Source organism: Cydia pomonella, chromosome 18, assembly GCF_033807575.1.
Source record: "Cydia pomonella isolate Wapato2018A chromosome 18, ilCydPomo1, whole genome shotgun sequence".
NCBI lineage: Eukaryota > Metazoa > Arthropoda > Insecta > Lepidoptera > Tortricidae > Cydia > Cydia pomonella.
The window spans coordinates 1,226,703-1,242,119 of NC_084720.1; the positions used below are offsets into that span (position 1 = coordinate 1,226,703).

General features: G+C 43.2%; 1 protein-coding gene across 1 annotated transcript; it reads left to right on the forward strand.

Moving 5' to 3' along the window:
* The first annotated feature begins 331 nt into the window (after window positions 1–331).
* Window positions 332–15,287, forward strand: LOC133527850 (guanine nucleotide-binding protein subunit beta-5). The gene is made up of 7 exons (XM_061865042.1): window positions 332–845; window positions 2,582–2,718; window positions 3,291–3,409; window positions 3,927–4,134; window positions 4,925–5,117; window positions 10,029–11,856; window positions 12,950–15,287. The coding sequence occupies exons 1-6, from the start codon at window positions 695–697 to the stop codon at window positions 10,430–10,432; spliced, it is 1,212 nt and encodes a 403-aa protein (XP_061721026.1). The 5' UTR covers window positions 332–694; the 3' UTR covers window positions 10,433–11,856; window positions 12,950–15,287.
* The last annotated feature ends 130 nt before the right edge of the window (window positions 15,288–15,417 follow it).

The following is a 15,417-nucleotide window of genomic DNA, read 5'->3' on the forward strand; positions in this document are numbered from 1 at the left end:
ACATAGTTATGGCTACCGCTACAACAAATAATTTCTAGCAAGTAACATAAAATGCATACATACGCTACCATCTTCATCATCCTAAAAAGAAAACTAACTGAAACCCATGGCCTTAACTTTTCCGCAGAAATTGTATAAAAATTTCGTTTCGCATTCGAAAATTACAATTCAATTTTACCGCGTTTTCGTTCTGTTCTGGGCGGCTACCGGGAAAATCGTAATTCGTCAATTGCGGGCATTTTTCTCTGTCACTCTAATTACGTCTTATTGAGAGTAAAAGAGAAAGATCCCCGCAATTTGCGGTTTTCGCGGTATGCCCCCTGATAGAAGATTCAACAATGGTATCTTTGAGGCTCAGTTTTAAACTCTGCTCTGTCAATTTTGCGCAAACAGCTGTCTCTCAAAAATCTATACAATCTGTGGCGCGACCTCGTTTCCGGCTTTTGACGTTTGTCGAATCGAAGTTGACTGAAAATCTTTATTGATTGCGCTGAAAAGTAATTTATGATACAAAACGAGCAGAGTTAACGCGGGAGTGTGGTGATGTTTGATTAGCGTTAAGTGAAACGCCTGAAGCGGGGTGTGAACCGCGCAGGCAGGCGCCGTAGCGCGGTTGTTATAAGTTGTAGAGTTCGTGCTACTCGGGCGGGATGTGCCAGTGAGCCCTCAGGGCTTTGGGGGCAGGCTGTCGGGGATGGCAGCGGACACGGGCGGCGCGGCGCCGCAGGCGGGCGCGGGCGCTGGCGGCGCCAGCCCCGAGGAGACGCTGGAGTCGCTGCTGCGAGAGGCAGAGGCGCTCAAACAGAAGTTGGAGGAGGAACGGCAGAAGCTTAACGATGTCACGCGTGAGTAGCTAAACTTTCCGGCCTAGGCTTTCTCCATGATTCAACTTGTATAGGACCTTGCTTAGACCTTAATCTTCATAGTGATACTATACAGGTGACATTTCTCTCAAGGGTAAGACTTGGACATGTAATAGTTTCAGAAGTATTAATTGGATGTTAATAAATAGTGATAACTAATGTATGTCGTATATCTTAGTTACCTTATCTCTGTAAGTGGCATATATCGTTTTTGAATTATTGGAATTTTGATTTTATTTCAATAAATCAAATTTGTCATTTAAATGACATAATCGGTTGGGAGTCGACGGCCTGCCACTCCAAGGGTTATATCTTTTGTGATCTAAAAAGTGATACAAAATAACAGCAATATGTATTAAAATTAGATTTGCATTAGCAGGACCGTCAGCAAACAATACTGCAAAAACTTGTAGAATCACTAGCCCAATGGAAAAGTGGAATCACTATCCCATCACTCTGTAAACTGAGCTACCAAGACTTCATTTGATAACAGTGAATATTTATTTCCAAGTTTCTTCATTCACTATTATTTGGTTTGGCCAAATAATAGTTAAACAGACAGGAAAATAAATAATAGTAGCAATAGCATAAGGCTTGCTAATGAAAAAAGTGTCCACTGCTGATTAATCAAGGAAAAACTGAAAAGAAAAAAACATTTATAATTGTTTTGAAAATACAAAAATTTCCTCTTATTTATTTTGTCATTTTGATGTGAAAATAGTGGCTGGTTTTGATGTTTTTTTAGATAGTGAATGGTTACTTTTTCTTGGAATTCCCTTCCCAGGTGTCCGAGCCAAAACTCATGCTAAAAGAGCCTATTTTTGGCAATCATATCCCTTAAAAAAAAAAATATTGGATAATTCACTATTGTACACATTTTTGCAGATGTACACTCTTTACAAGTGGCATAACTTCATCTCTGCTTGTTAAATGATACCTTTTTTGTCAATTAGTTAAATTTCAAATTTGACTGCTTTATTCAACAATTCCTTATCACTTTGCCATCTTAAACGAAAAGGAATGCAAATATTATTAAACAGGCAACATTTGTGAATACTAAATAATTACAAAAATAAGGGGATGTCAATTATTTTAAGTCTCTATATGTTTTAATAGTGTAAGGCATTATCTTATGCCTTACACTTTCCTCAGAGCATGAAATGGGCATGGGCTGGTCATGCTGCAAGGCTCAATGATGGGAGGTGGACAGGAAACCAAATGGAAAGGGCCACAGGGCTCTAGAAAGAGAGGACATCCACTAGCCAGATGGCAGGACGAAATTGTTGCTACTGCAGGCAAACAATGGTGGCAAAGAGTAGCAATACATAAAGTTAGATGGAAACAGTTGGAGGAGGCTTTTATCCAAAAGGGGTCTACAGTCAAAAATTAAAATATAAAATTTAAAATATATGTATCAGATCTAATAAATAAATAAATGTTTTAATATGGATCTAATCTTTAATAATTCTCTTCAATCCTGTGATATTATATCAGCTATTCTTTTCTTGTTTTTCACTAAAGAGTCACTGCCAATCACTTCTACTAGTAACTAATTGTCACTAATAATAAGTCGCTAGTATTTAAATAAAAAAGGTTATAAAAAATAACTGTGGACCGAGTTAATTCAGCGCCTAAATCCCCAGGGTATGATCATCAGATGCCTCATACCTATTGTTGCTACATACCTGGACTTCACTCAATACCCACTTTGGTTACAGTCGCAAGTGTGGCTGAACGCCTGGAGGCCATCAATTTCCCCAACCTGAAGCCGAGGCGGGTCCTCAAGGGCCACCAGGCCAAGGTGCTCTGCTCTGACTGGTCACAGGACAAACGCCATATTGTCTCCTCCTCCCAGGTACCTAGTTTCAGTGTAAATCTGTTTAGACATTCTGAGTTGTCGCTAGTTTTCGTTTTAATTGAATGGCTGGAGTGTAAATTAGCTTTTACCATTTTAGCTTCCAAGATTTGAACCACACATAATGAAGGAATACCTACCTCAAGTTAAGAACCTAGTGTGGTAGTGCCACACAGGGATCGGAACCGGTTTTTTGCAAAAACATCGAAATAACCATATATTTCGGTTTATTTTATACTCTAAATGTAGGACTCAGTTGTGTTTTCAGATAACGACTTCGTAATATTAGATTGCCTAATTAGAAATGAAGTAATTAACAAAGAACTAAAAAAATACCGTTTTCGTTCCCATACAAAAAATACCGGTTTCCGATCCCTGGTGCCACAGAGGTGTAAACAAAAGCTTGTACTTGCAACTGACTTCATTCCAGATGAGAACTCCAAAGATTAATCTTAAGCACTAAATACCTAATACCTAAGGGCCACTTGCGCGTTCCAGGGTTAGCCAACTAACTCGGAGTTAATTGTTTAACCCTGTATAAATTGTGATTATTGACCAACTCTGTGTTGTAGGATGGCAAGGTGATCATCTGGGACGCATTCTCAGCAACCAAGGAGCTGACTATTGCTATGCCCAGTACTTGGGTCATGGCTTGCGCCTACGCCCCTTCAGGAAACATGGTGGCTGCGGGGTGAGTGCTCATATTATAATTAATTTCATGCATAAAGAATATTTTGCAATATTCTTCATGATTTTTTGCCTACATTTTGGCGCAGCCGATAGAGAGATGACGCCACATCACGCTCGCTTTTTGTATGGTGCATTTTCGTTTCGATTTTGTAAAGATTATGGGGTAGAATAGACATCAGGTTTATTAGAAACATGAATTTTTCGGGAGGTAGATTCAATTGCCATCTTTAAAAAAAAACATGCATGGAGCTATTGCAGCGCCATCTGAGCTAAGTTTTGTGCGCAATCAAACTATAAATTAGGTATCTAGGAAATTACAAGAAAAAGGCTAGTTACAATTTGGTGCCGTGACCAGGATACGGCTGTTTCTCGAAAACGATGTAATGGCCAGGCCAGGCACACAATGGTGGAGTTTTGATTAATTTTTTGCACTTCTTCCATTGCAATTTTATAATCTCACCAGTATATTTAAACATCAGCAGAGAACACTGCTAATAACGAATAAACCTTGTCCATAGCGGCCTCGATAACAAAGTGACAGTGTTTCCTCTCGGAGAAGAAAACAAAGAAGAAGGCGCCACTCGCAAGCGCACCGTCGCGACGCACACTTCATATGTCTCATCTGTTCTGTTCCCGCGCACGGACAGACAGCTATTGACTGGATCTGGGGATGGTTCTGCTGCGCTATGGGACGTGGAATCGGGACAATTACTGCAGACCTTCCAGGTACGCCAAGATTGTCTTGAAGGGGGTGTAACTTTTATGAAATTATGACGTTTACTTAACACTTGCACAAGCTGGGCTATCAAAATCGCTGCTAACTTAGCTTGCTCTGATTTTAGCAAGTTAAAGATGTCATATTGGTCAGTTTGGATGCGATCTGGACTATACAATGTTCCTTCTAAGTTTACTAATTGACTTCATCATAAAGTAAAATTCTGCCTTTCACGACATTCAGTGATTCATGACAGTTAGTGACTGTCAGTTAACTGTTGGAAAATGAGGACGATTTCGTGATTTTTTATATATAAAAATAAACCGACACTCTAACTCGCGCACGAAGGGTTCCGTACCATTATATGTAAAAACGGCAAAAAAATCACGTTTGTTGTTTATGGGAGCCCCCTTACATATTTATTTTATTTTTATTTTTTAGTATCTGTTGTTATAGCGGCAACAGAAATCTGTGAAAATTTCAACTGTCTAACTATCACGGCTTATGAGATACAGTCTGGTGACAGACGGACAGCCAGACAGACAGACAGTCGGGCGGAGAGCGGAGTCTTAGTAGAAGGGTCCCGTTGTACCCTTTGGGTACGGAACTACGGAACACTAAAAAGAGCACTAGTTGTAAGTGCATAAAAAATAAATGTCTCAATGGCTGTCTTAATTTAAATCCGAGATTCTACCGAAAATACCTAATTTCAAAGAAAAAAGGTTCTTTTTACTCAAGCTGTAAGATTCAACCTTGCGACCCTTCGGAAAACTGATCTAATGATGAATAATTTGTCTCCAGGGTCACGCAGCCGACGTGCTGGCGCTGGACCTGGCGCCGTCCGACACGGGCGACACGTTCGCGTCCGGCGGCGCCGACCGCGCCGTGCTGGTGTGGGACATGCGCTCCGGCGCCGCCGTGCAGGCCTTCGACACGCATCGCTCCGACGTCACCAGCGTGCGCTTCCACCCGGGGGGAGACGCTTTAGCCACGGGTGAGTATTGACATACTTACTGTGATAAATAGACGGATGTGTAAGTTGTCAAGATAAAATAAATAAATAAATATTATAGGACATTATTACATAAATTGACTAAGTTCCACAGTAAGCTCAATAAGGCTTGTGTTGAGGGTACTTAGACAACGATATATATAATATATAAATATGTATAAAATACTTAAATACATAGAAAACACCCATGACTCAGGAACAAATATCCATGCTCATCACACGAACAAATGCCATTACCAGGATTTGAACCCGGGACCATCAGCTTCGTAGGCAGGGTCACTACCCACTAGGCCAAACCGGTCGTCAAATAAAACACATATCTTGGAAAATTGGGTAAAAATTGGTAGATTATGATTGTCCGTTGCGGAAAATGGTAGATTAAGCTGATTGTCCGTTGCGCGTAACTTTAGATCTTCCATTGATTGATAGATTGTAACGACAGGGGAAGTTTTTATTGGAAAAGTAACTTTAATATAACTGAAGGATATTTAGAATTTTGAAGACTGCCATCAGGTTTCAAAACCTACATATGTAGTAATAAAATTCGCTTCGGGCTGGTTAAGATCTGACATTGTGTGATATAGAATATGAAAGAAGACGGGTTTATAGTAAAAGTGCTTTTAGCACCCTTGAAAGACTTTTAGAATTCCGAAGACTGCCATTTGGGCTGAAAGAGTCACTTTGTAGGGGTTTCTTTAGTCTGAGGACTCTCAGGTCAGTAATAGCTATGCCAGCCGACCCGGCGCCATCAGACACGAATTAGAATCAAATACGAAGTGTATAATGAAAAAATATAGTCATACCAAACGTTTGGGCGGTCAAGCCTTTACAAACGGAAACCTGTAGTTGTCATCCTATTGTACCCCATTGGTACGGAGGGCCTTCGTGAGACTTCGGCGTCCGCTCCTGTCCTGTGCCTCGCGCTCCGCGTCCCTCCCAGCTTTCATTTTACTGATGTAGTAATTTCCAATTAGGATCGAGAATCTCAAGAGATAAAGGGTGTAGCAGGATAGCCTAGGAAAAATTGCCCCCAGCGATTTTGGGCTGAAACTGTAATCAAACGATGCCTTTTGGGGAGGTTATACTCTGCACAAAGTTTCATCCCTCTGTTACCCCCTGGGGGTGAAAAACACCCGATTAACCCCAAAACTGTTTTAATTATTTTTTCCTAAACTATGAAAGTGACGAATTTCAAATTTCGTACAAATATTAATAAGACTAAAAGCTATGTGCTAAAAAAATATTAACCCCCTAACCATTGAAATTCTTGTAAAAAAAAACAAAAATAAAAAAAGAATCAACCTGTATATCAAGTTTGGCTCATGGTACCACACCTTTTTTTTTTTCAAAAATGAACCAGTTTATATTCTACATGATACAAAAGTTTCATGGACCTACTCCAGAAGGAACATTGCGAAATTAATATGTATTGGCCCTTTGGTGCGTACTATTCATTGAACTCCCACTAAGAGCCTTGCATTATTAATAAACAATGGCTTGCGATCGGACCGCTGGCGCTGCTCGTGCCCGATTTGAAAAAGGTGGGGATAAAGAAGTATGAATCAAACTCATTTGTATTTATAAAAACATTTTTAGGGTTCCGTAGTCAACTAGAAACCCTTATAGTTTCGCCATGTCCGCCTGCCTGTCTGTCTGTCTGTCCGAGGCTTTGCTCCGTGATCGTTAGTGCTAGAATGCTGAAATTTGGCATGGATATATAAACCAATAAAGCCGACAAAGTCGTACAATAAAATCTAAAAATTTAATTTTTTGAGGGTACCTCCCCTACACGTAAAGTGGGGGTGAATTTTTGTTTTTTGCTTCTATCCTACAGTGTGGGGTATCGTTGGAAAGGTATTTCAAAACTAATAGGGGTCTTCAACAAAAAATTTTTGATTAAGTGAATATATTCGGAGATAATCGCTCCGAAAGAAAAAAAAATGTGTCCCTCCCCCCTCTAACTTTTGAACCATAGGTCCAAAAAAAATTAAAAAAATCGTGGAAGTAGAGCTTAAGAAAGACATTAAATGAAAACTATAGCGGACATGATCAGTTTAGCTGTTTTTGAGTTATCGCAAAAAGTTTCCCCTTCATAGTAAAAAGACATACTTTAATTAGGTACTGATTATGCAAATTTGCCTATTTGTTTAACTCACGTGAAAGGTACCGTTTCATCCCTTGGTTAACAATTTACTATACTTTAAGCTCCAGTTTAGCTTATTGTGACGGAAGAGTAACTACGGAACCCTACACTGAGCGTGGCCCGACATGCTCTAGGCCGGTTTTTTTAAATTATTTTGTTTTCGGGTCCGAGACGTTGCGTATTAAGCATGATACGAGTATAATGATTAGTAGCTACGAAATAGTACGTTTATTTTAATTTCGCAATGTTCCTTCTGGAGTAGGTCCATGAAACTTTTATACACCGTGTCCAATAAGTTCGAATACAGTTATGATCCTTAATAAAATAAATTTACGCGTAGTTTATGTTATGAAAATTATATTAAATGAAAGCCACATTTATATACAATATTTACAACAAATGTTTTGGAATAACTCCACCTTTAACTTTTTTTACAAGTTTCAAACGTTTCTCAAAAGAGTCACAAGCGGCACGCACCACATCCATCGGCATATCGTCCCATATTTGCATGATAACCTTTTTAAAATGGCTCAGGTTTGCGACTTTATAATTATTTAGTTTCGAGAGCATGTATGACCATACGAAATAATCTAGTACGTTTAAATCTGGAGAACTTGGTGGCCATTCAGTTTTCGGCAAAAAATCGGTCAAATTAGCCTTGCACCAAGCTTGAACAGCGTTTGCCGTATGCGACGGAGCTCCGTCTTGTTGGAAAACATAATAATCGTCTGCAAACATATTTTTTAAATTTGGGGCAACATTTTTCTCCAAAACCTCCGATTTATAGTATGCCGCATTGATTTTGACGCCTTTATCAATAAAAACTAGAGGCAGTTTGCCCCTCTTACAAAGAGCACCCCAAACCATCACTGATGGTGAGCTCTGGAACCTAGGCACATTCTTTTCATACTCTGGAATGTCTTCTATCCGTGCTGCCCACAACCGGTCGTTCTGGGCGTTATGAGGCTGCTCTAACACAAAGAGTTTCTCGTCTGAGAAAACAAATTCGTCACCTGCGTGCCAAGAAAGTATGGTGCTACATCTTTCTACTCTCTTTTTCTTGGTTGCATCTGAAATGCCATGTACTTTGCGTTTTTTATAAGCATGACATCCAAGATCTTTTTTCAATATATTATGTACAGATCCCCTGGAAATTTTCAGATCAGCAGCTAATTTTCTAATAGATCGGTGTTTTTTCCGCCGAATTCGCTCTCTTATAGCCTTTACCACTTTTTCAGTTCTAGCTGAGCGGGGCCGACCGGATCTTTTCCTGTCCTCTGTAGAAGAGATCTCTTTATACCTTTTTATAGTAGTATAAACCAGATTCCGTTTAATTCCATGCGGTTGTAACGCCTTGAATATAGCACATGGCCGATAGGCGATAGCCTTTAAGGAATTTTCTAATAATTTCTTCACGAACGTACTTCATCGTGTATTCAAGCCAAACTAAAAATACGTGACTCATGAAATTATAGTACTATGTTTATGTCAATATACTTTTTAAATTAAAATAAGAATTTTATATCCAGCGATCCGTATGTCTATACAGCAAGTGCTAAAAGTTTGTATTCGAACTTATTGGACACGGTGTATAATATAGAATATAAATTGGTACATTTTTGAAAAAAAAAATGGTGTGTGTACCATGAGCCAAACTTGAGATCCATGTACAAATGAGTTTGATTCATACTTCTTTATCCCCACCTTTTTCAAATCGGGCACGAGCAGCGGTCCGATCGCAAGCCATTGTTTATTAATAATGCAAGGCTCTTAGTGGGAGTTCAATGAATAGTAGGTACGCACCAAAGAGCCAATACATATTAATTTCGCAATGTTCCTTCTGGAGTAGGTCCATGAAACTTTTGTATCATGTAGAATATAAACTGGTTCATTTTTGAAAAAAAAATGGTGTGGTACCATGAGCCAAACTTGATATACAGGTTGATTCTTTTTTTATTTTTGTTTTTTTTTTTACAAGAATTTCAATGGTTAGGGGGTTAATATTTTTTTAGCACATAGCTTTTAGTCTTATTAATATTTGTACGAAATTTGAAATTCGTCACTTTCATAGTTTAGGAAAAAATAATTAAAACAGTTTTGGGGTTAATCGGGTTTTTTTCACCCCCAGGGGGTAACAGAGGGATGAAACTTTGTGCAGAGTATAACCTCCCCAAAAGGCATCGTTTGATTACAGTTTCGGCCCAAAATCGCTGGGGGCAATTTTTCCTAGGCTATCCTGCTACACCCTTTTGGGGGAGAATCTCTAGTCCATATATTTATTTGACATTAAAAGTCATGTGCATGTAGTCAGTACATGATATTTGGGTAGGACGTATAATGTTAGTACTTATGAGGTACCTACTATAGTACTTATACTTATACTAAATTCATGCATATCTAATTTAACATCTTTACAAAATGATAAGAAGCTAATAATTAAATTCTGTATTAAATATCATATTCGTTTAGCAACGTTATTAATATTATACAAACACATATTTAGGGTAATTCATCAATGTCAAAGTGAATATACGTAGTATAGTGAAGTGCATATTACGATGACGAAGCGTGTTGTGGATGGTTTTTTTTTTTTTTTTTCTTGTATTTATTGACGAAGCCTGCGTCGTGGATCTGACATCTGTCTTGATATGATTTTAAAGTGAATACTAATGGTTATGCTTTATGTCAATCCGCAACTTAATCAAGGATTGAATGTGACATTTTGAGTGGAATGTATTTATTGTTTGCAGGCGCGGACGACGCGGCGTGCCGCCTGTTCGACCTGCGCGCGGACCGCGAGGTGGCGCGCTACGCCAAGGACTCCATCATCTTCGGCGTCAACAGCGTGGACTGGTCGCTGTCCGGCCGCCTGCTGTTCGCCGGCTACAGCGACTACACGGCCAGCGCCTGGGACGCCCTGCGCGCGCAGCGCGTGTGCGTGCTGTGCGGCCACGAGCACCGCGTGGCGCGCGTGCAGCTCGCGCCCGACGGCGCCGCGCTCGCCACCGCCTCCTGGGACTCCACGCTCAGGGTAAGCGGCCCTCTTGTACTGTGTGCGTGCTGTGCGGCCACGAGCACCGCGTGGCGCGCGTGCAGCTCGCGCCCGACGGCGCCGCGCTCGCCACCGCCTCCTGGGACTCCACGCTCAGGGTAAGCGGCCCTCTTGTACTGTGTGCGTGCTGTGCGGCCACGAGCACCGCGTGGCGCGCGTGCAGCTCGCGCCCGACGGCGCCGCGCTCGCCACCGCCTCCTGGGACTCCACGCTCAGGGTAAGCGGCCCTCTTGTACTGTGTGCGTGCTGTGCGGCCACGAGCACCGCGTGGCGCGCGTGCAGCTCGCGCCCGACGGCGCCGCGCTCGCCACCGCCTCCTGGGACTCCACGCTCAGGGTAAGCGGCCCTCTTGTACTGTGTGCGTGCTGTGCGGCCACGAGCACCGCGTGGCGCGCGTGCAGCTCGCGCCCGACGGCGCCGCGCTCGCCACCGCCTCCTGGGACTCCACGCTCAGGGTAAGCGGCCCTCTTGTACTGTGTGCGTGCTGTGCGGCCACGAGCACCGCGTGGCGCGCGTGCAGCTCGCGCCCGACGGCGCCGCGCTCGCCACCGCCTCCTGGGACTCCACGCTCAGGGTAAGCGGCCCTCTTGTACTGTGTGCGTGCTGTGCGGCCACGAGCACCGCGTGGCGCGCGTGCAGCTCGCGCCCGACGGCGCCGCGCTCGCCACCGCCTCCTGGGACTCCACGCTCAGGGTAAGCGGCCCTCTTGTACTGTGTGCGTGCTGTGCGGCCACGAGCACCGCGTGGCGCGCGTGCAGCTCGCGCCCGACGGCGCCGCGCTCGCCACCGCCTCCTGGGACTCCACGCTCAGGGTAAGCGGCCCTCTTGTACTGTGTGCGTGCTGTGCGGCCACGAGCACCGCGTGGCGCGCGTGCAGCTCGCGCCCGACGGCGCCGCGCTCGCCACCGCCTCCTGGGACTCCACGCTCAGGGTAAGCGGCCCTCTTGTACTGTGTGCGTGCTGTGCGGCCACGAGCACCGCGTGGCGCGCGTGCAGCTCGCGCCCGACGGCGCCGCGCTCGCCACCGCCTCCTGGGACTCCACGCTCAGGGTAAGCGGCCCTCTTGTACTGTGTGCGTGCTGTGCGGCCACGAGCACCGCGTGGCGCGCGTGCAGCTCGCGCCCGACGGCGCCGCGCTCGCCACCGCCTCCTGGGACTCCACGCTCAGGGTAAGCGGCCCTCTTGTACTGTGTGCGTGCTGTGCGGCCACGAGCACCGCGTGGCGCGCGTGCAGCTCGCGCCCGACGGCGCCGCGCTCGCCACCGCCTCCTGGGACTCCACGCTCAGGGTAAGCGGCCCTCTTGTACTGTGTGCGTGCTGTGCGGCCACGAGCACCGCGTGGCGCGCGTGCAGCTCGCGCCCGACGGCGCCGCGCTCGCCACCGCCTCCTGGGACTCCACGCTCAGGGTAAGCGGCCCTCTTGTACTGTGTGCGTGCTGTGCGGCCACGAGCACCGCGTGGCGCGCGTGCAGCTCGCGCCCGACGGCGCCGCGCTCGCCACCGCCTCCTGGGACTCCACGCTCAGGGTAAGCGGCCCTCTTGCGAATGTGTGCGCTCCTGGTACTTTCATTGTCGTATACGCTTTGTTTATATACCTCATATACCAAAATGATACCTCGATTGCTAATTTTCTTTGTCCAATAAATTGGGACATTTGAATTGTTATTTTTGTATATGGAATATGTAAACAAGCTTTATAGTGAGAATACAGCTAGCGCCTGGGACAGTGTGTGAGTACTCTGACAATAAAGCTCCACGCTGAGGGTAAGAGGACCAGTTAGGAATTTATGCGCTCCTGGTACTTTCATTGTCGTATACGCTTTATTTATATACCTCATATACAAAAATAAAACCTCTATTGGCTACTTTACTACCCAATCATTATGCTTTTTAAATAAAATGACAGATTGGACACATAAATTGGGACTTTGGAATTCTCATTTTTGTATATGGAATATTAAAGCAAGGTTTATAGCGACCATAACTAGAGCCTGGGACGCTCTGTGAGCACAGTGTGTGTGTGTACTCTGACAATAGAGTGTGGCGCGTGTAGTTGACCCCTAATGATAGCTGCATTAGCGACGGCATAGCTGAGGGTAAGAGAAACTCTTAGGAATTTATGCGCTCCTGGTACTTTCATTGTCGTATACGCTTTGTTTATATACGTCATATACGAAAATGATACCTCGATTAGCTAATTTACTACCCAATCATTATGCTTTTATAGTAAAATGACAGATTGGACACTTAAATTGGGCCATTTGATTTGTCATTTTTGTATACGGAATATGACAACAAGGTCGATCTTCAATACTCAGCGCAAAAGGTACAGTAAGTTTTTTACAGTTTGTATCATTGTTGCAAACTTAAACTTATAATTTAAACTTTGTGAACTAAAAAAATGAACGTGAACTAAACATTGCATTTTCTAGTCCAAAAACGACTTTCAAGTTTGAAATTTAAAATTAATTTCGAAGGCCCTCTACTAACCCGATTTCAGTCTGCAGGATTCCATGAGGCCATATAGCAAAAAACAAAATACAGACCTGTCACTTGTATCCCTTACTCATAGCGCCCTCTAGTGTCCATAGTCGCCACTAACTCTATGTATTGTTTTAGATCTGGGCGTAAGCAGCATTCTTCTCTTCCCGGTGTTGATATTTATTCCAATACGTAGTTAGAGTAAGCGGCCCCGGCCATCGTGCAATGTAACATAATATACGTGTGTAGGACGGTCGGCGGTTGTGCCCAAATGTCAGTCAAGTTAAAAAAATAACACACGTATATCCCTTAAGTCCATAGCGGCAACATATTTGACGTTATACTTAAAACAAAAACGCATCTCTACAATAAGACTTACGGTTCAAAATCGAGTGACTAGTAAGGAATGTCAAATGGTTTAAGGTTTATTACAATTTAAAAGTATACCAATGAAATTGTATACAATAGTGATCTAATCAAGCTTTTCAATCTCGTACCTTACTTAGGCAACTCAGCAAGCTTGTTGTCTAAACACGGTTCTCGACTGAAAAGCTCACTTGTATTAAATACTATTAGCCCTAGCGTTAAAATACTAATGTACTTAAGAAAGATTTAAGAGTCCTTATTCCTACAGACGAGCGTATTTTGTAAAATTCTTCCTTTTTCATTCAAGATTACGACGTAACTATTAGTATTTATTCAAAAACTGGTAACGTACTTAAATAATCGTTTCCTAAACTAGCGGCTCCAACAGTTCAAATTTTCATTTTCTCTTTTAAACCTCTTTTTTAATGAGTTTTTTTGGGAGTCTTTTCCAAATTTTCCAGTGAGATGTGGCGTTTCGGTTCTCAATTTTGCTGTAAACAAGAATCATTTGGTACATGAATGACTACAATTTGATTCAACATATCTCGTACGAGGGGCTGGAATGATGAACAATCGAAGATTCATTTGAAAAAACTGATAAAATACCTTCCGAGTTTTCTTCATTTTTTTGACGAAAACAGGGTTTTATTATATTTTTTTTCCGCAAATTGTACGCATATTTTGCTTTAAAAATAATATTATAGCAAACTGTAACTTTATGTTAACCTATAAAAAAAAATCGTAACTATGGGACCTACATTGCCGTAAATTTATATTTTTTTAAAACACGTATAAATCACGCAGCAGCGACGCCCCGCTCTCAGTCCGCGCGGAGCGCGCTTAGAGGACGGACCTGTGCTCGATTGTCAGGCATTCGTTGCGATCGTAATCAGCTACGGAGTTCCGAGAAGTGCTATATACTGCGATTAGAAAATCTTAATAAAAGTTCATTTTTTACAGTATGCCTAACAGACTCGCTTATTGATGGATTTTCAGTGTTACTTTTTTTTTAATACTAAGTCGGTGGCAAACAAGCATACGGCCCGCATATGTACGCCTGCAACTCCAGAGGAGTTACATGCGCGTTGCCGACCCTAACCCCCTCCCGCCCCTCGTTGAGCTCTGGCAACCTTACTCACCGGCAGGAACACAACACTATGAGTAAGGTCTAGTGTTATTTGGCTGCGATTTTCTGAAAAACTCATTTTCACTTGAAATTACGTTAGGGTTTGCATTATTATTTTTGACCCGGATGAAGTCCAAGTTCTCATGATGGAGTCAGGAGTTGGTCACCAGAACTCCTAATCTACTAATTATAATCCCATCGTGTTTGGGCTCAAAAGATTTGCCCTGACGAACACCATCGATCTAGATGAGGTCCAGGGTCTCATGATGGAGTCAGGAGTTGGTCACTAGAACTCCTAATCTACTCATTATAATTCCATCGTGTTTGGGCTCAACAGAGTTGCCCTGACGAGCACCTTCAATCTAGATGAGGTCCAGGGTCTCATGATGGAGTCAGGAGCTGGTCACCAGAACTCCTAATCTACTCATCATAACTCCATCGTGTTTGGGTTCAATAGAGTTGCCCTGACGAGCACCATCAATCTAGATGAGGTCCAGGGTCTCATGATGGAGTCAGGAGCTGGTCACCAGAACTCCTAATCTACTCATCATAACTCCATCGTGTTTGGGCTCAATAGATTTGCCCTGATGAACACCATCGATCTAGATGAGGCCCAGGGTCTCATGATGGAGTCAGGAGTTGGTCACCAGAACTCCTAAACTACTCATCATAACCTCATCGTGTTCGGGCTCAATAGATTTGCCCTGACGAGCATCATCAATCTAGATAAAGTCCAGGGTCTCATGATGGAGTCAGGAGTTGGTCACTAGAACTCCTAATCTACTCATTATAATTCCAACGTGTTTGGGCTCAAAAGATTTGCCCTGATGAGCACCATCGATCTAGATGAGGTCCAGGATCTCATGATGGAGTCAGGAGTTGGTCACCAGAACTCCTACTCTACTCATCATAACTCCATCGTGTTTGGGCTCAATAGAGTTGCCCTGACGAGCACCTTCAATCTAGATGAGGTCCAGGGTCTCATGATGGAATCAGGAGCTGGTCACCAGAACTCCTAATCTACTCATCATAACTCCATCGTGTTTGGGTTCAATAGAGTTGCCCTGACGAGCACCATCAATCTAGATGAGGTCCAGGGTCTCATGATGGATTC

Bases quoted from the DNA above. Each gene is read 5' to 3' on its own strand.
- LOC133527850 (XM_061865042.1), top strand. From the start codon at position 695: ATGGCAGCGGACACGGGCGGCGCGGCGCCGCAGGCGGGCGCGGGCGCT. The intron at 846-2,581 runs GTGAGTAGCTAA...CTTTGGTTACAG, and splicing joins GAAGCTTAACGATGTCACGC to TCGCAAGTGTGGCTGAACGC. The intron at 3,410-3,926 runs GTGAGTGCTCAT...CCTTGTCCATAG, and splicing joins GGAAACATGGTGGCTGCGGG to CGGCCTCGATAACAAAGTGA.